This window comes from Ctenopharyngodon idella, chromosome 1 (genome assembly GCF_019924925.1).
Source record: "Ctenopharyngodon idella isolate HZGC_01 chromosome 1, HZGC01, whole genome shotgun sequence".
Lineage (NCBI taxonomy): Eukaryota > Metazoa > Chordata > Actinopteri > Cypriniformes > Xenocyprididae > Ctenopharyngodon > Ctenopharyngodon idella.
The window spans coordinates 978,433-1,002,985 of NC_067220.1; the positions used below are offsets into that span (position 1 = coordinate 978,433).

The 24,553-nt window shown below is 36.4% G+C and overlaps 1 protein-coding gene and 1 long non-coding RNA gene across 6 annotated transcripts in view; one reads left to right on the plus strand and one right to left on the minus strand.

Annotated features, from left to right (window-relative positions):
• The window catches only part of LOC127508636 (uncharacterized), a 47,728-nt gene extending 24,933 nt beyond the window's left edge, over positions 1-22,795 (plus strand). Inside the window, exons 3-5 of the mRNA XM_051886764.1 lie at positions 21,568-21,663; positions 21,865-21,911; positions 22,004-22,795. Coding sequence (XP_051742724.1) covers positions 21,568-21,663; positions 21,865-21,911; positions 22,004-22,213 — 353 coding nt within the window. The 3' untranslated portion in view covers positions 22,214-22,795. The remainder of the gene's footprint in view (positions 1-21,567; positions 21,664-21,864; positions 21,912-22,003) is intronic.
• LOC127508732 (uncharacterized) overlaps positions 1,389-24,553 on the minus strand; it is a 488,047-nt gene continuing 464,882 nt past the window's right edge. For 3 of the 5 annotated variants that reach the window (XR_007928905.1, XR_007928894.1, XR_007928906.1), the window contains one exon: positions 1,401-1,566. This is a non-coding gene — a long non-coding RNA (uncharacterized LOC127508732). Of the gene's footprint in view, positions 1,567-24,553 lie in introns of all 5 variants that reach the window. The other 2 variants (XR_007928904.1, XR_007928896.1) reach the window with 1 other exon arrangement.

Sequence of the window (24,553 nt, forward strand, 5' to 3'; positions counted from 1 at the left end):
AGAAGACTGAACTCAACTCACAATGAAGATCCTCCTCATCTTCTTCACTTTCTACCTGATCTCAGGTCAGAGCTTTTCTCTTTCATCACTGCAGTAATGATGCTGTTTTCTGTTCATGAGGTTTCTGATCACAGTATCAATCTGATTGACAGGTGCAGTGAGATGCTTTAGTGTCACTGGATATTCTGGAGGAAGTCTTCTTGTTGATTCTGGAAAGTTTTGGTTCAGTGACTTTGCTAAATACATGTATAGGTTACCCAAGTTGAAAGCAATGATAAATTCAAAAATAAATAAGAAAGACAAACAATGGATTAATGTGGGACGATTCTCTCTGTTTCGCAACAATGAGGGAAACCTCATGATCTACATTAGAGAACTGAATGAACAAGATACTGGAAATTACCAGATTGGCATTAACGGCCAGTGGTCCATCGATATGACTTTAAATGTGAAAGAAGGTCAGTCATTTATATTAAATAAGTAAATTATTTTAATTTTTGTTTTATAAAACTTGATCATTTGAAAGCTTTTATAGTCATTAAATATATTTATTTATTATCTGAATGACAGATTCATGTTGTAAAGTGTCAAAGAGAGTGATGGTGAATATTGGAGAAACTGCCACCTTCAGCTGTGAATATTCACAGAATTATATTAATGATCCAAAAGTCATATTCAAACAAGGAAAAGACTACACTGAAGATGTGATATACACCACCTCCATGCTGAATAAAAAAGGGAGATTCAATATTTCTGATGACAGAAACAAAAAACTCATAACTTTGATAATTTCTGCTGTGAGACCAGATGATGGAGGAGTTTATTTCTGTGGAGTTTGGATGTACAGACACTCGTACAGTTACTCCATTATTAATACTGTTTATCTACATATTAGTAGTAAGTATAAAGTGGGCGTGTCTAGAGTGAGCGGATACTCAGGAGGTCGTATGATGATCAAGTGTGAACATCCTCAATACAAAACCAAGACAAAATACATCTGTAAAGAATCAGATGGATGTTCAGAGAGGAAGAATCCAGGAGTTCAGGATGAATGGATGGAGAATGGAGATGTTTCTTTATATGACGACACCAGAGCAGGAGTCTTGATGGTGTTTTTTAGAGAGCTGAAAGCTGCAGATGCAGGAACATACAGGTGTGGAGTGAATGTGTCTCACTATACTGAGAGCTTCACTGAACTTCAGCTGAACATCACAGATGGTGAGGAACATGAAATACTTTTTCTCCCATGTATGAAATATCTGATCTGACTTTTATTTAATTGTTTTATTTCATAGATGCAAACTATTTAAAGAAAGAGACTGAATCTGCTTATCTTGGTGAAGAAGTCAACATCACCTGTCAGATCCCAGAGCAACATAAATTTCATTTCTGCAAAGAGGATGATAATCACATCTGTCAAAACATCCGCACATCTACAGTGACAGAAATGAATGGTTCATCTGAGAGAAATGAAGAGAGAGTTTTTACAGTGAGCATCAGTAATGTGAGCGTGAGAGATGCTGGAGTTTACTGGTGTGGAGCAGAAACCAGAGACACATATTTGACCTTCATCTCCCTGACCACCAAAATTCAGATCAACCTCATCAGTGAGTGAATTCAGATGATTTCATTGTAGTAAATACAGTATATTCAGAATCATGTGTGTTAAATGTCTGTGTTTGTTTGTTTGCAGTGGCTCCAGTAGTGAGACGTGAAGGAGAATCTGCTGAGATCATCTGCCCTTATGATTCAATCTATAAATCAAAGTCAAAGTCTCTCTGTAAGGGGAAGTGCTCCACTAGAGATAGAAATACTCTCAATGAAGAGAAAGAGACCAAGACTGACAGATTGACTCTGAATGATGACGCCACTGCAAGTGTCTTCACTGGGACCATCACTGGACTGACAGCAGAGGATGCTGGGAAATACTGGTGTGCATTAGAGAGAGACGTGAATTATCTTTACACTCATCTGATCGTCATCATGAACGAGGGTGAGGAAGGTTTATCATCTGAATATGTGAAACTATGGCTGTGAATTGATGTTCTTATATTTCTAATCATTTCCAGAGCTGAACTTGACTAAGTATGAAGGAGACGACATGTCAATCCAGTGCAAACATCATGATGAACATCAGAAACTCTTCTGCAAAGCACATGAACCCTCCATGTGTGTGAAGGATGGAGTTTCATTGGAGACGATCAGAGATGATCGATTCTCTTTCAGTGATGAAGCTTCTACTGGAGTCTTTACTGTAAACATCACTGATCTGAGAGAAGAGGATTCTGGGATATACTGGTGTGGATCTCACATCACCACTAAAGTGCATTTAACTGTCAAAAGGGGTAAAACAACTTCATTTAATCAATATACATTCTAAAAATGATTCTGCCAGTTATAGTTTGGCATAGCTTTGATTAAAAAATTCTAAGATTTTGGATCTACTCAAATTAAAACTTAATTTATTATTAAGTTAACTTAAATTCATAAGTTGCCAACTTAATTATTCCAATATCATTAGTCAGATCAGTCAGTTTTTAAAATGAGAATGTTAAATTGTATATAAAATACTGCTTTCATCTTGTTTTTAAATGTAAGTCTTTGAGTTTCTTTTTGCCACAAAGTGTCTATTTTATATCAGATCAAAAACACTGAAATGAGTGGAAGGCTCAAAGCCTTTTAGTATAACAGTCTTTATTGAAGAAACACACAATGAGACCACCTGAAACTTAACAGACAGAAACAGATGAAGTAGAGTTTGTGCACTTCCGCAGAAGAGAGACTAAAATACACTCATTAATCAGTAATTCAGTGACAACTAGTTCCTTCAGATCACAGATCAAACACTAAATACAGAGTTCTAGATATATTTCATTTATATAAAATGTTTTTACTCACACTTGATCTGCAATATGTATCCCATAAGTTTTAAAACAGGCATTAATATTGGACAGAAAAGGGCTGAAAATGAACATGATTAACTCTGAGTTTGTGTGTTTTATTTTCAGATTCCTCCATGATCATCATTATTTGTGTGTGTGTGATTCTGCTGCTGATTGGTGGATTCACTCTGACTGTGTGTAAATTAAGACACAAGAGACGAGGTTTGATCATTTATTATCTGTTGAAACAAATTAATAATTAGTTATTGTAGTGTCTCTGAGCTGCTTGAATCTTCTGACTGTCAGCAGCAGTAAAATCTCACTGACTCAATGAGTTTCTGTCTCAGATGCTGCTGTTCGTCTCCAGTTTGATCTAGTCTGTCTTTCTCTTACTGATCGATTCATTTTGTTTTGGGTTATTAGGAAGAACCTCGACATCAGACAAGAGAAAGAGGAAGAAAAATACAAAGGTGAGTCGGAGTGTGTGTATGTTTGTAGAAATATTGTGCTTATGAGATGTTTTCTTGTTTCAGTGTACATTTTCTCTCTATTTTCTCCATGTTCAGTCATCATATGCAGACAGCAGATGTGATTCTTTCACAGATCCTGGATCAGCTCAAATTAACTGTCCTGATGAACTACCCACAATCCCCTCTGATGAGCTCCTGTATGCGTCTGTCAGTTTCCAGAAGCATGAAGAGTCTCTCAGTGACGCTACAGTCTCCTTCAGTAAGGACCAGATTCACTCTGATTACGCCACGGTCAGTCACCGCATGAGACTCAACTAATTCACTTATAACAGATCACAGATCATCATGTTTCACCATGACATGTGCTTATGCTCACAGTTCAATCTACTTATAATCTATAATTTAGTATTAAACAGATGTTTGATCAGAGTACGGTTTGTTGAATCATGAGACACTTCAAAGCTGCTTGTAATGAAAACAGCAAATAGAAACATTAAGCGACACAAAATATACAGTAAGTTTTCCACTCCAAATGCAGAGACAGCATCATTTGACAGACATGTCTCCTTAGTAGCAGCTCTTAAACAGACAGGAGTTTAACCAGCCTTTATCTTTATCTTATCGCTGACCAGCTTTAGATTTGTACATTCAAGAGATACAGTAGTAGTTACAGAGAAACTTCATTATTTTAGCACATTGAGAACCGTTGCTACTGAGTTTATTTTTCTTATGTGAGAACGTATGGACCCTTTTCACATTTCTAAGAAACTGTGCTATATTTACAATGGTAATTGTCGCAGAAATGTGTTTTTATTGTAGAAAATTTTGATATTTTACTTTTTGATATTTTATTAATTGAAAAATATTTGTTGTGCCATTGTTTCCTGATCGATTTTTATACAAATGTGTTATTTCAAGTCTTTCAAGAATTTTAGGTTGTTGTTGTTTTTACATTATTTGAAATGTCAAACATTGTCATGGCATAACATTTAATAAAACAATGTTAGATGATGATGGATTCTGGTTTTCTTACTGATGAAATCAACATTACTAGATTCCAGAGAAACATGCAGGCTTATAGTTTCAGGAGTTCACAGGTTAAAATAAACCTTGAATAGAGGTGAAGGTAGACAGATCTGGTTTGAATTTGAGAGTCAACCTGAGCGTTAAGATTCCCACTAGATTTACTTAAATTCAGTTACTAGATGAAAGGAGAAGTTATGGTGGAGGAGGAATAAAGGAAGGATTATTACAGGAATACAGTAGGCATCCATTAAATAATCCTATTGTTTGGATTAAATGAACACAATCCTCCCAAACTTTGTTTGAAACTCAAAACAAGACCGTAATAATCTGATAATCATTACAAAAGAGTGAGAAATAACTTCTGCAAGTAATACAAATTTAATTCATTTCAATTGCATGAACTTCTGGACTGATTTAAATATTCAGATAATATTTGTTTCAGATAAGATATTTTTTAAATGAGTTTATAATTCATAGTTGTTGTACCATTATTAGTATTCATCTCACAGTAAAAATGTAATGTTCAAGGCTTTGAATGTCTTTTGTCTCAAAGTTTCTCATGCATGCTGGAGGTGTTTTTGTGTTTGCACGATGAACAGGTCATTTTTTTCCGTCCAGCTCAAAACCACAGAAAACAACAGACGGTTTCAGGGTCTCAGTTTAGTTTGGTTGTGAAGAATAAACAGACTTGTACAGGAAACCCACAATGAGACTCATGAGACTCAAGAGAAGCAGAAACTGACTGAAGTAGAGAGCATGTGTGCGGATCTGCAGAAGAGAAAGACTCAAATGTGGTCACGTTTCACAAGACAATGAAACTGAAACCCAAAATCTCTTTGTCGTTATATTAACTTTTTATTTATTTATTAACACAAAATTTACACCCATTTATTTAGTCTTCAAGCTCTCTCAGTGACGCTACAGTCGCATTCACTACGAGACATACTGTAATTACACAAGCATCATCCAGAGCACTAGACTCAACTAGTTTCTTCATGGCAAAGTTTCTGAACAATTACATTATTTTTTTAAATAACAGACAGTTTACTTAGTTGCATTTGATTTTTATTGTTCTGTAAAATCAAAAGTGCAATTTCAAAACATCCTCTTGAACCCAGTATTTTAGGTTAAAGAGACTTGTTTGTAAGTGTCTCAGGTCTTTGTGTTCGCAGGGTTGGTTGATACTGTAGTCAGTAAACATCAACAACATGAAGCGCTTTTCAGCTTGTGGTTTTCTTTTGAACCAAAACCCCTCAACCACCTTAATATGTGATAGAAACAGGAAATGATTTTTTTAGCAACAATGGACACAGACTTTCCACTCCAAGAAAAGATGCTGTGATTTTGTGTAATATATGAAAAAAAAAAAAAATATATATATATATATATATATATATATATATATATATATATATATATATATATATATATATCTCCATTCTTCCTTCAGAAGGTTTTTGTCAGATTATCTCATCTAAAATATTTAGAGCAAAAATAAGTGTACAAAAGATCTGTTTGCTTTTCAAATGTTAAAACTTCAACTGTTCAGCCTATTTGATCTCTGTAGCATTTGGTACTTTTCACATTGTTTCACATGGGCGTTCAACTATATTTTATGATTACATTATTAAAACTTATATATATATATATATATATATATATATATATATATATATATTTTTTTTTTTTTTTTTTTATCCCAAATGTGGCTTTATTAGGCAAGTTGACACCTTTCAGAATAAATAAACAGGTCGAACAATACTATTTTGTGAAAATCATTTAGGAATAGTATCATTTAATGAGAGATAACAAATACATATTGAACTTTTCAAAGTTTTGTTGCGCCTGCAGTAAACAAACATCTGGATGTGTTATTGAAACCTCTGGCTCCATCTTCTGGCAACTATGAGCGAATGGCTGGTTGGTTTTATTAAAGTTAGCTTCTGTAGTTGTACAGTATTTGATAGAGTGAATAGATTTTGACTTTTGTTCTGTTTTTATTATATATGTAAATTAATTCGAGTCTCAACGGTTCACTTTTTTTGTTTTGTTAAACTCATCATTGGTGAAGTTTGTTTGAGAGCCGCTGTCTGTGGTGCTGAATCCATTACTTTTTTTCCTATGCATAAAGTATCCAAACAAATACAATCAAATGCCAGTTAAACCTTGTCTATTTCTTAGAACATAAAAAAATGTAAAAATCTCAAAGTATGAATGTCAAAACAAAAGTATGAGATATTTTTTTTTTTTTTTTTTTTTTTTTTTTTATCCAGGAGTGCTTTGTATGACTCTAGAGGACCTCAGTGAACTGTACATTATACTGTCGCCCTCTACTGGAAGATTTAAATAATGCTGATCAATTATCTTCAGTGTCATTTGTCCTTATATAGAGAAGATGAAACCTGTATGATCTCTCAGTATCAGACACTGTAACCTCCACTAGGTGGCGCTCTTTCAGTGTGATTAATGTAATATTCAGTCAGTGCTGATGGTGGGAGGGGCCAGTAAAGCTGCTCATTGCTGATAAAGAGCTGAATAAAGAGGAAGTAACTAAAGCAGACAGATGTAGAGACAGAGAGATTCACACAGAGAACATTCAGCATAAAGAAGACTGAACTCAACTCACAATGAAGATCCTCCTCATCTTCTTCACTTTCTACCTGATCTCAGGTCAGAGCTTTTCTCTTTCATCACTGCAGTAATGATGCTGTTTTCTGTTCATGAGGTTTCTGATCACAGTATCAATCTGATTGACAGGTGCAGTGAGATGCTTTAGTGTCACTGGATATTCTGGAGGAAGTCTTCTTGTTGATTCACAGAAGGTTTGGTTCAGTTACTCCGCTAAATATATGGCCAAATTACCTGAGTGGAGAACAATAATAAATGATATAAAACATGATAAATGGATTAATGAAGGACGATTCACACTGTTTCGAAGCAATGAGGGAAAACTCATGATCTACATTAGAGATTTAAATCAACAAGATGCTGGAAGATACCGGATTAGTGTTATTGACCAGCAGTACATTGATATGACTTTGAATGTGGAAGAAGGTCAGTCATTTTAAGATAAAAGTCTTTGTATAGTACAACTATTGATCATTTCAAAGCTTTTATATTTGTGAAATCTGTTTCTTATTTTGTCAATTACAGATTCATATTGTAAATTGTCAAAGAGAGTGATTTTGAATAATGAAGAAACTGCCACCTTCAGCTGTGAATGTTCACAGAATCATATTAATGATCCCAAGATCATATTCAAAGAAGGAAAAAACTCTATTGAGACAATTTATAGCAAATGGTATAAGAAAGAAAGATTCAATATTTCTGATGACAGACATAAAAACCTCTTCAGAGTCAGAATTACTGCTGTGAGACCAGATGATGGAGGAGTTTATTTATGTGGAGTTTGGATCTACAGACACTCGTACAGTTACTCCATTATTAATACTGTTCAGCTGCATGTTATGGGTGAGTAGAACAAACTATCAATGTCACCTAGTAAGTTCACATAGTTAGTGTTTGCTTCTTCAGGATTTGTTAGATGTCATATTTGACGAAGACACTGATTTAGTCAGATATTTGTGATTTGCAGATAAAGTGTCTAGAGCGAGCGGATACTCAGGAGGTCGTATGATGATCAAGTGTGAACATCCTCAATACAAAACCAAGCCAAAATACATACGTAAAGTATCAGATGGATGTTCAGAGAGGAAGAATCCAGGAGTTCAGGATGAATGGATGGAGAATGGAGATGTTTCTTTATATGACGACACCAGAGCAGGAGTCTTGATGGTGTTTTTTAGAGAGCTGAAAGCTGCAGATGCAGGAACATACAGGTGTGGAGTGAATGTGTCTCACTATACTGAGAGCTTCACTGAACTTCAGCTGAACATCACAGACGGTGAGGAACATGAAATACTTTATGTATGAAGTATATGATCTGATTTTTATGTAAACTATCTTGGTTTGTAGATGCAAAATATCCAAAGACAGTGACTGAATCTGCTCATCTTGGTGGAGAAGTCAACATCAGCTGTCAGATCCCAGAGCAACATAAAGTTCATTTCTGCAAAGAGGTTGATGATCACATCTGCTCATCTAAAGCGACAGAAATGAGTCCTTCATCTGAGAGAAATGAAGAGAGAGTTTTTACAGTGAGCATCAGTAATGTGAGCGTGAGAGATGCTGGAGTTTACTGGTGTGGAGCAGAAACCAGAGACACACATTTGACTTTCATCTCCCTGACCACCAAAATTCAGCTCAACCTCATCAGTGAGTGAATCCAAATGATTTCATTGTAGTAAATACAGTATATTCAGAATCATGTGTGTTAAATGTCTGTGTTTGTTTGTTTGCAGTGGCTCCAGTAGTGAGACGTGAAAGAGAATCTGCTGAGATCATCTGCCCTTATGATTCAATCTATAAATCAAAGTCAAAGTCTCTCTGTAAGGGGAAGTGCTCCACTAGAGATAGAAATACTCTCAATGAAGAGAAAGAGACCAAGACTGACAGATTGACTCTGAATGATGACGTCACTGCAAGTGTCTTCACTGGGACCATCACTGGACTGACAGCAGAGGATGCTGGGAAATACTGGTGTGCAGTGACATATGAGAGAGACGTGAATTATCTTTACACTCATCTGATCGTCATCATGAACGAGGGTGAGGAAGGTTTATCATCTGAATATGTGAAACTATGGCTGTGAATTGATGTTCTTATATTTCTAATCATTTCCAGAGCTGAACTTGACTAAGTATGAAGGAGACGACATGTCAATCCAGTGCAAACATCATGATGAACATCAGAAACTCTTCTGCAAAGCACATGAACCCTCCATGTGTGTGAAGGATGGAGTTTCATTGGAGACGATCAGAGATGATCGATTCTCTTTCAGTGATGAAGCTTCTACTGGAGTCTTTACTGTAAACATCACTGATCTGAGAGAAGAGGATTCTGGGATATACTGGTGTGGAGCTCACATCATCACTAAAGTGCATTTAACTGTCAACAAGGATAAGAATAAAGGTAAGAGTTTAATTTATTTGCATTGTCAAATATGGACACTTGAACAATCACTCAGTCTGACTTTAATATACATTATTGCTTTTGTTGCTCTTAAATTGGATGCACTGAAACTTCTGTTCAATTATTTCATTCAACTAAGCAGATATTAATATAATAATTGATCCTCACTAGATAAAATTATTGACCTACACTGTCACCAAAACAAATTCCTTGTATGTGCAAACATATAAAGCTCTTTCTGATTCTGATTCTGACATCTGGATCTTTTATGGGACTTTATTCCAAACCTGTACTATTTTATGTATTTTCCCAGTTTTGAGTGTTTAATCTCTTATAGAAACTCTTATAATCTCTTAGAGAAAAACTCCATATATTTCATCCATTGCTTATGAAAACTTTGCATCTCATTTTATGACATTGCTCAGGGGGTGCACAGGAGGTGTTTAGTGTTTGTGGTGAAGAGGGTGTTTTCATTTCATGTCAAAACCACAGAAATGAGCTGAAGTTTCTAAAAAATTAACGGTCTTTATTCAGGAAACCCACAGTGAGACTAGAGGTCGACTGATATGGGTTTTTCTCTGGCCGATGCCGATATATGCTGCCAATTTTTTTTTGGCCAATATGTTTGGTCGATTTTCTTTTTTCCCTTTTCCCAACTACAGCTGGTTGAAGGCTCGCACACCCCGTCCGCGTGCAGCCCAATTTTTGAGACCGCGAGGACGGTCCGTGTACAACAGAGTGATTTGAGCGCTTGAAAACAGCAGTCCACTAGGAGTATAGGCTACTTTGAAAGGCTCACATGCTCAGCTGTGCGACAACAAAATTTAGCTGCTCGCAGATGCACCTGCCTATTAATCGACCTAATTTGCAGCACAATTTGCCGATGCCGATTAATTAAAAAATTTATTAAAAAAGAGATCATTCGGTTGACCTCTAAGTGGGACACATGAGACTCAACAGAGACAGATGAAGAACATGTTTTATGTGTAGGTCTGCAGAAGAGAGACTAAAATGTGCAAATTTTTCCCATAATTTAGTTTCATTCGATCAATCAATAGTCAATTGAACGTATTTCCTAATGTGTGAATGTTAATTAACTGTTTTATTTTCAGATTCCTCCATGATCATCATTATTTGTGTGTGTGTGATTCTGCTGCTGATTGGTGGATTCACTCTGACTGTGTGTAAATTAAGACACAAAAGACGAGGTTTGATCATTTATTATCTGTTGAAACAAATTAATAATTAGTTATTGTAGTGTCTCTGAGCTGCTTGAATCTTCTGACTGTCAGCAGCAGTAAAATCTCACTGACTCAATGAGTTTCTGTCTCAGATGCTGCTGTTCGTCTCCAGTTTGATCTAGTTTGTCTTTCTCTTACTGATCGATTCATTTTGTTTTGGGTTATTAGGAAGAACCTCGACATCAGACAAGAGAAAGAGGAAGAAAAATATAATGGTGAGTTACAGTGTGTGCATGTTTGTATAAATATTGTGCTTATGAGATTTTCTCGTTTCATTGTACGTTTTCTCTCTATTTTCTCCATGTTCAGTCATTATATGCAGACAGCAGACGTGATTCTCTCACAGATCCTGGATCAGCTCCTGATGAATTACCCACAATCCCCTCTGATGAGCTCCTGTATGCGTCTGTCAGTTTCCAGAAGCATGAAGAGTCTCTCAGTGACGCTACAGTCTCCTTCAGTAAGGACCAGATTCACTCTGATTACACCACGGTCATTTACCGCATGAGACTCAACTAACTCACTTATAACAGATCACAGATCAGCACACTTTACTAACAGTATTGCTTACGTTTACAGTTCATTGATAAAAATCTCTTTATAATCCATGGTTTAGTGTTAAAAAGATGTTTTATTGATCAGGGTCGTTCAGTCTGTTGAATCATGAGACATTTTATAGTTTCTGCTGCTGATCATGTTTCTTCTTTCACATGTTTAAAATAGCAGGTGTGTCAGAGGTTTACTGGTGTGTGTACAGAGTTTGTCATCTCAGTTTATCTGAGGGTGTGATTAAAAACAGGAAATAAAACCACTGAGTGACACTTATAGAATAAACTGTAAAGTTTCCACTCCAAATGCAGAGACACTATAGTTAATAAAGTCTCTTTAACAGCAGCTGTTTAAATGATTTCTTTTTCTCGTCTCTCTGAATATTGATTCTCTTTGACCTGCTTTTGTTTTGTACATGCAAGAGACTTTTGCTGATGTTGTTTTTAGTTCATTCTTGCTCTGTTGGAACTGAGGTCATTTTTTCTGATGTAAGAGTTTTACTGTATAATAATATATTTTATTTATTTAAAAAATAAACATTTATATTTTCTGCTTATTCCTTGTTTGATGCCCAAAGCTGTTATTTAAAGTTGTAGAATCAGAGAGATTATTTACACTGTTTTTTTACATTAGATTTGAAATATCAAACATTGTCAAGGCATTGACTTATACATGAAACTTTCTGTCTCAAAGTTTCTCACGAGCGCTGGAGGTGTTGTTTGTGTTGGCGTGATGAACAGGCTGTTTTTTCCGTCCAGCTCAAAGCCACAGAAAACTGGTGAAGGTTCAGGGTCTCAGTTCAGTTTAATTAAACAGACTTACTCAGGAAACCCACAGTGAGACACGTGAGACTGAACAGAGAGAGACAGAAGATCAACATCCATTGTGAGCAGAAGACAATAAAGACTAAGAGCTGATCGTTCACCAATTCACCTCCAACATTTACTGAGAGATGAACTTTTCTCATCAAAAATAAATAAATAATAAAAAAATATCCTTGTGGGAATTGACAATGTCTTTAATGGTTCTTTAAATGTCATACATTTGTATTGTTAGTACATTTATTTCAATACCACTTTAAACAAGTGACATCTTTAAGATTTACTTTGAATTTCATTGTTTTATTAAGATTTTTTCATCACTTTCTTCCTGGTTCAATTCTAAATATCAGCATATCTTTGTATAGCAGTAACAGTGAGAGTCGTATGATGCATTTTTGAATTAATTTTGAATTCAGCCCAACCAAAACGTTTTTTAACACAGTTTTTTGTTGTTGTTTGTTTTGTTTTTTACTATGATGAAGAGACTTGCTTGTAAGTGTCTCAGGTCTTTGTGTTCACAGTGTTGTTTGATACTGTGGTCAATGTGATAAAGATCAACATGAGATGCTCTTCAGCTCGTGGTTTTCTTTTAATCTATTTATCTTTTGTTGGTCAAAACAAAAAACCCTTCAGCCTCCTGGAGGTGATAAAAAAGGAAATGTTTATCTTAATGATGGACACAGACTTTCCACTCCATAAAAAGATACTGTGAATTTATTTAATATATGAAATATAATAATATTATTATTTATAAATATATCCCAGCTATTCAGAATCCTATTAATCTATTCTGCTCTACTAAACATATTTGCTAGAGGGAACTGAAATCTCAAAACTGTTTTTGTTAATAAGCCAAACCAACTGCAGTCATAAATAAGTGTTCATTATAAAAGATCTGCTTGCTTTTCAAATGTTAAAAGTACAACTGTTCAGATCTCTTTAATTTCTGTAGCACTGATACATTTTACATTGTTTGATATTTGCATTCAGCTTCATTCTGTGATGATAAGACAAACAAACTCAAGAGAAAAAATGTGAATCAACACTGAGCCGTATTGTGTCTGACTCTGTATTTTATTCACGGTGACACACAGAACCTTCTCTTCTTATTTAGATTGTAAATATTCAATTATGACACTACAACATACACCCGAGAGCCAATGAGATTTAAGCGCAGTTTCTACTCCTTCCTTTCCTCCTTATATGGCGCTGAGCGCTGCGCTTCCGTTTGAATGAAAACAAAGTTCGCGGGTGAATCAAAATTTGAACTGACAGATCAGAGAAGAAGATTTTCTGTGAGTAATCAATTACATTTAGATCTGTTCCTCACACAAAGCTGATTTATGTATTCAGGACACTTGAAAAACTCCACGAAGCGTATGAATGACTTTTATGGTACTTTATTTGATCTTGACAGCAGTGCTTTAACTAACGGTCGCGCTGAGGCTCGTGAATCTCACAATATCTTCACAACAACACTGTTACTGACTGTGATAATATGAAATGCCTCATGATACATTATATAAATTAGTATATTAAACATTTTACTCTAAAACTTGTGAAATATAAAAAGGACTCGAACATTAGGTCTATATCAACCTATATGTACATTTTGTGAAAGAAATGTGAATACTGCATGCGAAACTTGCCCCCACAATGCAATGGGATGATTGCCAGGTTTTTAAAAATGTGTTAAATGATATTCCTGAAAAAAATTCCTTAGTTTCATTTAAATAGAGACAACAAAACATTGAACTAATACATGGTCTGAAAAGATTTCTTGAGAGCATCAACTTGTCTGAGACTGAAAACACAAACACAAATGTCTTATTCACACCTCTGGCTCCATCTAGTGGTAAATATGTGTTAATGCCTGTTAAACTTGTTGGTTTTTGTAAACAGTCTTTGTGTAGGTTATGGTGTAGTAGTTGATAGAGTAGATGCTTGTTTCTTATTCTTCTGTTCTGAATAATTATAACTGATTAAAATGAAAGAGTCAATCTGGAGGAATTAAACACTGGATTAATATTTGATAATTACATGGACTCATTGTTCATGTAGATGTTTTTAAAATCAAAGTTAAAGAAGAAGGAAGCAGATGAAGTCAAGTCTCAGCATTTCACTCTTTGTTCAGTTTGTGTTGTTAAACTGTCATCAGTGATGCTGAAGTTTGATTGACAGCTGCTGTCCGTGGTGCTGAATCCACAACTGCCTGTTAAAGAGACAGAAGCAGCAATCAGACTCAGACTTCAGCTGATGAGCCTCTGATGATCTGAGGAGTGAAAGACCAGAAACACTGCAGACACAATGAGATGTTCAGATCTGAATACATTTGCCTTCTAAGGCTACGTTCACACTGTCAGTCCAAATCCGATTATTTGTGTATCCGATTGGAATCTGATCTAAAATTATTGACCTCCACATTGTGTATCAACTGTTCAGATGTGATTTGTGTGTCCATCCCACTCTTTCGTTAACAGGAATATCTGCATTGGTTTCTATGGCAGTGATGTTGTGTTGGTAAGTATACACCAAAAACAACAACAACAAACGCAACATGGAGAGGTTTGCAATACAGATGTTGTCTTATTTACAACATGACATTGTGCAACCTTGTTTCTGCAGCGACTTTCAGCATGTTTTCTATAACAACATCTGATGTTTATGTTTTACGTGGCGTGAGAAAGTCACGTAAACTATACGTGAAAACTGATCAGATCAGACTGGAAGGGATTTACAGAAATACGATTTCATGTTCTTCGCATTTCATGTTCTTTTTTGCCGTTCACACGTGCTAAATCTGATTGGATGTCTTTCATATATGCTCAAAAATAGGATTTGGACTGCCAGTCTGAGCGTAGCCTTAGAGCACAAGTTACAACACTGATGGAAGTTCATATGGCCACAGGATCAGCTTCATATTTGGATCAATGTAAACGTATGATATTATTTTTATAGGCATGAAGTATTTCACCTGCAAGTCAAATCATGCATGTTTCCTCCTAATAAAAAACTGTTAATGATTCTTAAAGCTGATAAAGATGTCAAAAACTTAAATGTCAAAACATTTTTTTTTTTTTTTATTTCCTTGAGTCACAGGAAGATGATGCTGTTTAATAAAGACATGAAGTTGCTCAATATGTTTCTGTGTGAGTGGATCAGTCTTTGTAACTCAATATTCCCTGATGTGTGAATTATGTCAGAGTTAACCTTTCATTTTTAATTATTTTAATATTAAAGCTGCCTTGTAAGTTTACTGAGGCCCCCTATTGACACATAACATGTGAATTATACTGTCGCCCTCTAGTGGAAGATTTAAATAATGCTGATCAATTATCTTCAGTGTCATTAGTCCTTATATAGAGAAGATGAAACCTGTATGATCTCTCAGTATCAGACACTGTAACCTCCACTAGGTGGCGCTCTTTCAGTGTGATTAATGTAATATTCAGTCAGTGCTGATGGTGGGAGGGGCCAGTAAAGCTGCTCATTACTGATAAAGAGCTGAATAAAGAGGAAGTAACTAAAGCAGACAGATGTAGAGACAGAGAGATTCACACAGAGAACATTCAGCATAAAGAAGACTGAACTCAACTCACAATGAAGATCCTCCTCATCTTCTTCACTTTCTACCTGATCTCAGGTCAGAGCTTTTCTCTTTCATCACTGCAGTAATGATGCTGTTTTCTGTTCATGAGGTTTCTGATCACAGTATCAATCTGATTGACAGGTGCAGTGAGATGCTTTAGTGTCACTGGATATTCTGGAGGAAGTCTTCTTGTTGATTCTGGAAGGTCTTCACCCAATAACAGATATCAATATCTGAAAAAACAAAACACCCAGGGAAGATGGAATATAATAATAGAGAATAATAAACACAATCAATGGATTAATAAAGAAAGATTCACTCTGTATGTCAACACAAACAGACACATCATGCTTTTCATCAGAGAACTGAACCTACAGGACTCTGGGAAATACCGGATTGGGCTTTCAGGTTCAGGGAATATTGAAATACATTTGAATGTGAAAGTTGGTGAGTAATTTTGACATATGAGATACAAATGGGGCAGAATATACAATTTAAAGAATATATGGCACCACCTTTAGATTTACAGTAGGATTTCAATTCTAATGTTAATTTAGGGTGACCATATTATGGGTTTCTAAAATAATAAATTGCTAATTATGCTAATTAATTATGCAATGCTAATTAATACAGCTTGAAATTAAAAAAAAAAAAAAAATTCTAGAAGTTTACATAGAATTAGGATTAATCTAGATTTATAAATGCTGGAAAAAACAGCATTGTTCACTGTGAGCTTATTTAATGCACTGACTATGTTAAGAAATGAAAGCGTTTTGTGTTACCAGTTAACTTAGCTGACAAACATTCTCCTTTGGTTGATGTTTTGTGCTTTGATGAACTAATATCATTTGCATCCAAATCGCACCTTCATTTACCAATTACATGTACGTCGTTTGCAGGTCAGGTATTCTGCTTCAAACCGGTCCGACCGGGAAAAGGCAAAGGAAATTTTGTGCAATTTGTCCATGATTTACATTTTCACTTTGGGCACTGTAAAGAGATCCACCATCCGTTCCTGCTCAGCGCTTCTTTCAGTGGTCAGTTTACACTGAACGCATTTATGCAGGTGAAAAAGAGGCGAGGGCGCATATGAGACTCGTTATTTTCTAAAGTTTGACTTATTTTAACTTGATATCTTTAAAACGTGGTGGTTAAAGACATCAGTGTAAAACATGTTTACAAAGAGAAACTATTTCAAAGCAGTGCAGTGGAACACAAGTTTCTTTGTGAATTCACAATCACCATATTATTACTGATGCTGATTGAGAAACAGTTTGAACAACAGCATGTAGGCATCGTACACGACTATAGAGAGCGCGTCAAAATGGGAAAAAAGACAAATCTTGGCCATATGAGGTTATTTAGAAATCGCTTTTTAGGAGGAAGTATGGTCACCTAGTTATGTGTCCAGCACCCTCCTCAAAACTGCTAAACAAAATATTTTTATATAAAAATGTTCTATTATGTGTAAATGACAGATTCATGCTGTAACAAGACAAAGAGAGTGGAGGTGAAGAATGGAATGACTGCTGTCTTCAGCTGTGAATATTCACAGAATCATATTAATGATGAGAAGATAATCTTCAAAGAAGGAAAAAACTCTATTGATGAGATTATAAACAAAACATGGAAAAAGAACAGCAGGTTCAGTATGTCTGATAGAAAAGATCAACAATTTATGACTGTGATGATTACTGCTGTGAGACCAGATGATGGAGGAGTTTATTTATGTGGAGTTTGGATCTACAGACACTCGTACACTTACTCCATTATTAATACTGTTCATCTACATATTATTATGAGTGAGTACACTGTAGATATGTCTAGATGTTACCTTCCATTGCCATAACCAAATACAGTCATGTTGAATTAGTCATTCTTAATAAAATATTCGACTTGAATAAAATCAAATAGATAAGATGTTATAGTTTGATGTACATATAAAGTGATATTTGTGATTGACAGATAAAGTGGGCGTGTCTAGAGTGAGCGGATACTCAGGAGGTCGTATGATGATCAAGTGTGAACATCCTCAATACAAAACCAAGACAAAATACATCTGTAAAGAATCAGATGGATGTTCGGAGAGGAAGAATCCAGGAGTTCAGGATGAATGGATGGAGAATGGAGATGTTTCTTTATATGACGACACCAGAGCAGGAGTCTTGATGGTGTTTTTTAGAGAGCTGAAAGCTGCAGATGCAGGAACATACAGGTGTGGAGTGAATGTGTCTCACTATACTGAGAGCTTCACTGAACTTCAGCTGAACATCACAGATGGTGAGGAACATGAAATACTGTATCTTGCATGTTTTGAAGTATCTGATCTGATTTTTATGTAATTTCTATTGGTTTACAGATGTAATGTTTGTGACTAAATCTGCTTTTCTTGATGGAGAAGTCAACATCAGCTGTCAGATCCCAGAGAAACATAAAGTTCATTTCTGCAAAGAGGATGATCATCACATCTGTCAAAACATCAGCACATCTACAGTGACAGAAATGAATGGTTCATCTGAGAGAAATGAAGAGAGAGTTTTTGCAGTGAGCATCAGTAATGTGAGCGTGAGAGATGCTGGAGTTTACTGGTGTGGAGCAGAAACCAGAGACACACATTTGACTTTCATCTCCCTGACCACCAAAATTCAGCTCAACCTCATCAGTGAGTGAATTCAGATGATTTCATTGTAGTAAATACAGTATATTCAGAATCATGTGTGTTAAATGTCTGTGTTTGTTTGTTTGCAGTGGCTCCAGTAGACGTGAAGGAGAATCTGCTGAGATCATCTGCCCTTATGATTCAATCTATAAATCAAAGTCAAAGTCTCTCTGTAAGGGGAAGTGCTCCACTAGAGATAGAAATACTCTCAATGAAGAGAAAGAGACCAAGACTGACAGATTGACTCTGAATGATGACGCCACTGCAAGTGTCTTCACTGGGACCATCACTGGACTGACAGCAGAGGATGCTGGGAAATACTGGTGTGCAGTGACATTAGAGAGAGACGTGAATTATCTTTACACTCATCTGATCGTCATCATGAACGAGGGTGAGGAAGGTTTATCATCTGAATATGTGAAACTATGGCTGTGAATTGATGTTCTTATATTTCTCATCATTTCCAGAGCTGAACTTGACTAAGTATGAAGGAGACGACATGTCAATCCAGTGCAAACATCATGATGAACATCAGAAACTCTTCTGCAAAGCACATGAACCCTCCATGTGTGTGAAGGATGGAGTTTCATTGGAGACGATCAGAGATGATCGATTCTCTTTCAGTGATGAAGCTTCTACTGGAGTCTTTACTGTAAACATCACTGATCTGAGAGAAGAGGATTCTGGGATATACTGGTGTGGAGCTCACATCATCACTAAAGTGCATTTAACTGTCAACAAGGATAAGAATAAAGGTAAGAGTTTAATTTATTTGTATTGTCAAATATGGACACTTGAACAATCACTCAGTCTGACTTTAATATACATTATTGCTTTTGTTGCTCTTAAATTGGATGCACTGAAACTTCTGTTCTATTATTTCATTCAACTAAGTAGATATTAATATAATATAATATCCTCACTAGATAAAATTATTGACCTATACTGCACATTTGTTCTGTCACCAAAACAAATTCCTTGTATGTGCAAACATTTAAAGCTCTTTCTGATTCTGACATCTGGATCTCTGGATTTTTATGGCACTTTATTCCAAACCTGTATTCTTCATGTATTTTCCAAGTTTTGAGTGTTTTCGTGATTCCTGATAATCTCATGTAGAAAAATTCCATATACTTCCTCTATTGCGTATGAAAACTTTGCATCTCATTTTCTGACATTGCTCAGGGGGTGCACAGGAGGTGTTTAGTGTTTGTGGTGAAGAGGGTGTTTTCATTTCATGTCAAAACCACAGAAATGAGCTGAAGGTTCAGAGTCTCAGGTTAATGTGACTGTGAAGAATTAACGGTCTTTATTCAGGAAACCCACAGTGAGACTAGAGGTCGACTGATATGGGTTTTTCTCTGGCCGATGCCGATATATGCTGCCAATTTTTTTGGCCGATTTTCTTTTTTCCCCTTCATCTCAAAAAATCTTACAGTTAAGTAATAAGAAGTGATACAGAAAATTACTTAAAAATGAACAACATAAACCTCTCCAATCAGTGCACTTGTATAATTTAAATAAAAAAGAAATAATGTATTCATAAATATTAAATACACAAAACAGGTAATCAAAAATCTAGACCATGTCAAATAAACCTAGTAGTAGCATAATTCATAGTAATAATACATGGCTCAACTTTTTAAGCACCTTCTCAAAACTGTTCTGAAGCATGCTTTTTGTTTATGTTTGTTGACAGACACTGCTATAAGTCAAAAGGCCATAATGTAAGTGATAACAAAAATGAAAGAGTTCACTCATATTACACAGCCTGCTTCTCATAACTGCTTAAAAGTGCACTGGTCACGAGCGATGACGTCGTGGAGGCTATGTCCAACCCACAGACACATTTAATGAGGAAAGTTAACATCCACGTTTCAGCCTTAAGTTTCGTCTGAATTGCACGTGTTTCTACTTTCACATGCAAATGACTTGTTGCACTTATGAAAAGCATGGTCGGCATCAATTCTAGTAGGCTACAGTGTAATTATGCTTTCAAAACAGTCTGTTTTCCCCTGCCGTCTTTAGTTGAAGCTGTGTGTGAACAAGGCACGGCTGCAGAGTCTGAGTTATGCCACTTTTCCACTGAATTTAACTGGAACAATTTGTCCCAGGAACTTTTTTCCCTCAGACCTGTTGCTGTCTGCGTTTCCATCACGATCTAAAGTTCTGTGAAGATTAAGTCCGGTAACGTAGGACTGCGCAAAACTTTCCATTTCGTCCTCCGCATATAAGTTTAATAAAGCCTGAACCTCATCGTCGGTCCATCGGTCGAATTTTTAAACTCCACGATTCGAATAGCAAACAACTCTTACTGCACGCACCGCAGACTTTAAAAATGGTGGTTGAAATAAAATTCTGCATGGAATCAACCAATCAAAATGCTCTGTGAACTCAACCAATCAGCATGTTCAGCACCCTTGTCCCACCCCCGAAAGTTCCAGAACTTTGGAAAAGTACTACCTAGCGAGCAGGTACTTTCTGAGGGGGAAATTTTTACCTTCATTTAGACCCTGGTTCCTGCGGTCAAAACACACGAGTACCACCCCAAAGTCCCTAGTTCCTGGGGGAAGTTCCTGCGGTGGAAACGCGGCTTTACTCCGTCTCACACGCAGCCTCAGAGGAGGAGAAATTCTCCGGTAATGTACAGAAACAGAATTGATAACCTTGGAGCTCATCTATACAGTGCAGGCTACTATAATAATTTAGACGCTGGACTCATTACCAGGTTTTGGTACCCGTGCCTACCTGTGGCCTAAACTACAGCTGGTTGAAGGCTCGCACAGCCCGTCTGCGTGCAGCCCAATTTTTGAGACCGCGAGGACGGTCCGTGTACAACAGCGCATGTGCGAGTGATTTGAGCGCTTGAAAACAGCAGTCCACTAGGAGTATAGGCTACTTTGAAAGGCTCACATGCTCAGCTGTGCGCAAGATGCAGCAGATCATGGAAAATGAAGTACATCCGAGCCTTTATGCCAGTGGAATGGCAATCTGCTTTCCACAAGAGGCAGCGTCACGTGTTCGACAACAACGTTTAGCTGCTCGCAGATGCACCTGCCTATTAATCAGCCTAATTTGCAGCACAATTTGCCGATGCCGATTAATTAAAAAATAATTAAAAAAGAGTTCATTTGGTTGACCTCTAAGTGGGACACATGAGACTCAACAGAGACAGATGAAGAACATGTTTTGTGTGTAGGTCTGCAGAAGAGAGACTAAAATGTGCAAATTTTTCCCATAAATAGTCAATTGAACGTATTTCCTGATGTGTGAATGTTAATTAACTGTTTTATTTTCAGATTCCTCCATGATCATCATTATTTGTGTGTGTGTGATTCTGCTGCTGATTGGTGGATTCACTCTGACTGTGTGTAAATTAAGACACAAGAGACAAGGTTTGATCATTTATTATCTGTTGAAACAAATTAATAATTAGTTATTGTAGTGTTTCTGAACTGCTTGAATCTTCTGACTGTCAGCAGCAGTAAAATCTCACTGACTCAATGAGTTTCTGTCTGAGATGCTGCTGTTCGTCTCCAGTTTGATCTAGTTTGTCTTTCTCTTACTGATCGATTCATTTTGTTTTGGGTTATTAGGAAGAACCTCGACATCAGACAAGAGAAAGAGGAAGAAAAATATAATGGTGAGTCACAGTGTGTGTATATTTGTAGAAATATTGTGCTTATGAGATTTTCTCGTTTCATTGTACGTTTTCTCTGTTTTCTCCATGTTCAGTCATTATGTGCAGACAGCAGACGTGATTCTCTCACAGATCCTGGATCAGCTCCTGATGAATTACCCACAATCCCCTCTGATGGGCTCCTGTACGCGTCTGTCAGTTTCCAGAAGCATGAAGAGTCTCTCAGTGACGCTACAGTCTCCTTCAGTAAGGACCAGATTCACTCTGATTACGCCACGGTCAGTCACCGCATGAGACTCAACTAACTCACTTATAACAGATCACAGATCAGCACACTTTACTAACAGTATTGCTTACATTTACAGTTCATTGATAAAAATCTCTTTATAATCCATAGTTTAGTGTTAAACAGATGTTTTATTGATCAGCGTCGTTCAGTCTGAATCATGAGACATTTTATAGTTTCTGCTGCTGATCATGTTTCTTCTTTCACATGTTTAAAATAGCAGTTGTGTCAAAGGTTTACTGGTGTGTGTACAGAGTTTGTCATCTCAGTTTATCTGAGGGTGTGATAAAAACAGGAAATAAAACCACCGAGTGACACTTATAGAATAAACTGTAAAGTTTCCACTCCAAATGCAGAGACACGTACAGTTAATAAAGTCTCTTTAACAGCAGCTGTTTAAATGTTTTCTCTTTCTCGTCTCTCTGAATATTGATTCTCTTTGACCTGCTTTTGTTTTGTACATGCAAGAGACTTTTGCTGATGTTGTTTTTAGTTCATTCTTGCTCTGTTGGAACTGAGGTCATTTTTCTGATGTAAGAGTTTTACTGTATAATAATATATTTTATTCATTTAAAAAATAAACATTTATATTTTCTGCTTATTCCTTGTTTGATGCCCAAAGCTGTTATTTAAAGTTGTAGAATCAGAGAGATTATTTACACTGTTTTTTACATTACTTTATATAAATGCCAGCAGCCATAACTCCCTGTAGCCCAAGACTGGTTGCCCACTGAAGCTAAGCAGGGCTGAACCTGGTCAGTACCTGGATGGGAGACCTCCTGGGAAAACCAGGTTGCTGCTGGAGGTGTTAGTGAGGCCAGCAGAGGGTGCTCATCCTGTGGTCTGTGTGGGTCCTAACGCCCCAGTATAGTGATGGGGACACTATACTGTCAAAAAGCACCGTCCTTCGGACGAGACGTTAAACCGAGGTCCTGACTCTCTGTGGTCCATTGACCTCTGTCCATCATGACCTCCTAATCATCCCCATACACTGATTGGCTTCATCAGTATGTCTCCTCTCCACCAATAAGCTGGTGTGTGGTGGGCGTTCTGGCACAATTTGGCTGCTGTCGCATCGTCCAGGTGGTGCTGCACATCGGTGGTGGTTGAGGAGATTCCCTCTTCCATGTAAAGCGCTTTGAGTACCCAGAAAAGCACTATATAAATGTAACAAATTAATTTTGTCAAACATTGTCATGGCATTGACTTATAGATGATACTTTCTGTCTCAAAGTTTCTCACGAGCGCTGGAGGTGTTGTTTGTGTTGGCGTGATGAACAGGCTGTTTTTTTCCGTCCAGCTCAAAGCCACAGAAAACTGGTGAAGGTTCAGGGTCTCAGTTCAGTTTAATTAAACAGACTTACTCAGGAAACCCACAGTGAGACACATGAGACTGAACAGAGAGAGACAGAAGATCAACATCCATTGTGAGCAGAAGACAATAAAGACTAAGAGCTGATCGTTCACTAATTCACCTCCAACATTTACTGAGAGTGATGAACTTTTCTCATTAAAAATAAATAATAATAATAAAAAAAATCCTTGTGGGAATTGACAGTCTTTAATAGTTCTTTAAATGTCATTCATTTATGTTGTTAGTACATTTATGTCAACACCACTTTAAACAGGTGACATCTTTAAGATTTACTTTGAATTTCATTGTTTTATTAAGATTTTTTCATCACTTTCTTTCTGGTCCAATTCTAAACATCAGCATATCTTTGTACGGCAGTAACAGTGAGAGTCGTATGATGCATTTTTTAATTAATTTTGAATTCAGCCCAACCAAAAAGTTTTTTTAACCTAGTTTTTTTTTTTTTTTTTTTTTTTACTAGGATGACGAGACTTGATTGTAAGTGTCTCAGGTCTTTGTGTTCACAGTGTTGTTTGTTACTGTGGTCAATGTGATAAAGATAAACAGCATGAGATGCTCTTCAGCTTGTGGTTTTCTTTTACTCTATTTATCTTTTGTTGGTCAAAACAAAAAGCGCTTCAGCCTCCTGGAGGTGTGATGAAGAAGGAAATGTTTATCTTAGTAATGATGGACACAAACTTTCCACTCCATAAAAAGATGCTGTGAATTTATTTAATATCTGAAAATAATAATATTATTTATAATATATCTCAGCTATTCAGAATCCTATTAATCTATTCTGCTCCAAATGGTTTTAGTCAGATCAACTAAACATATTTGCTAGAGGGAGCTGAAATCTCAAAACTGTATTTGTTAATAATCCAAACCAACTGCAGTCATAAATAAGTGTTCATTATAAAAGATCTGCTTGCTTTTCAAATGTTAAAAGTACAACTGTTCAGATCCCTTTAATTTCTGTAGCACTGATACATTTTACATGGTTAG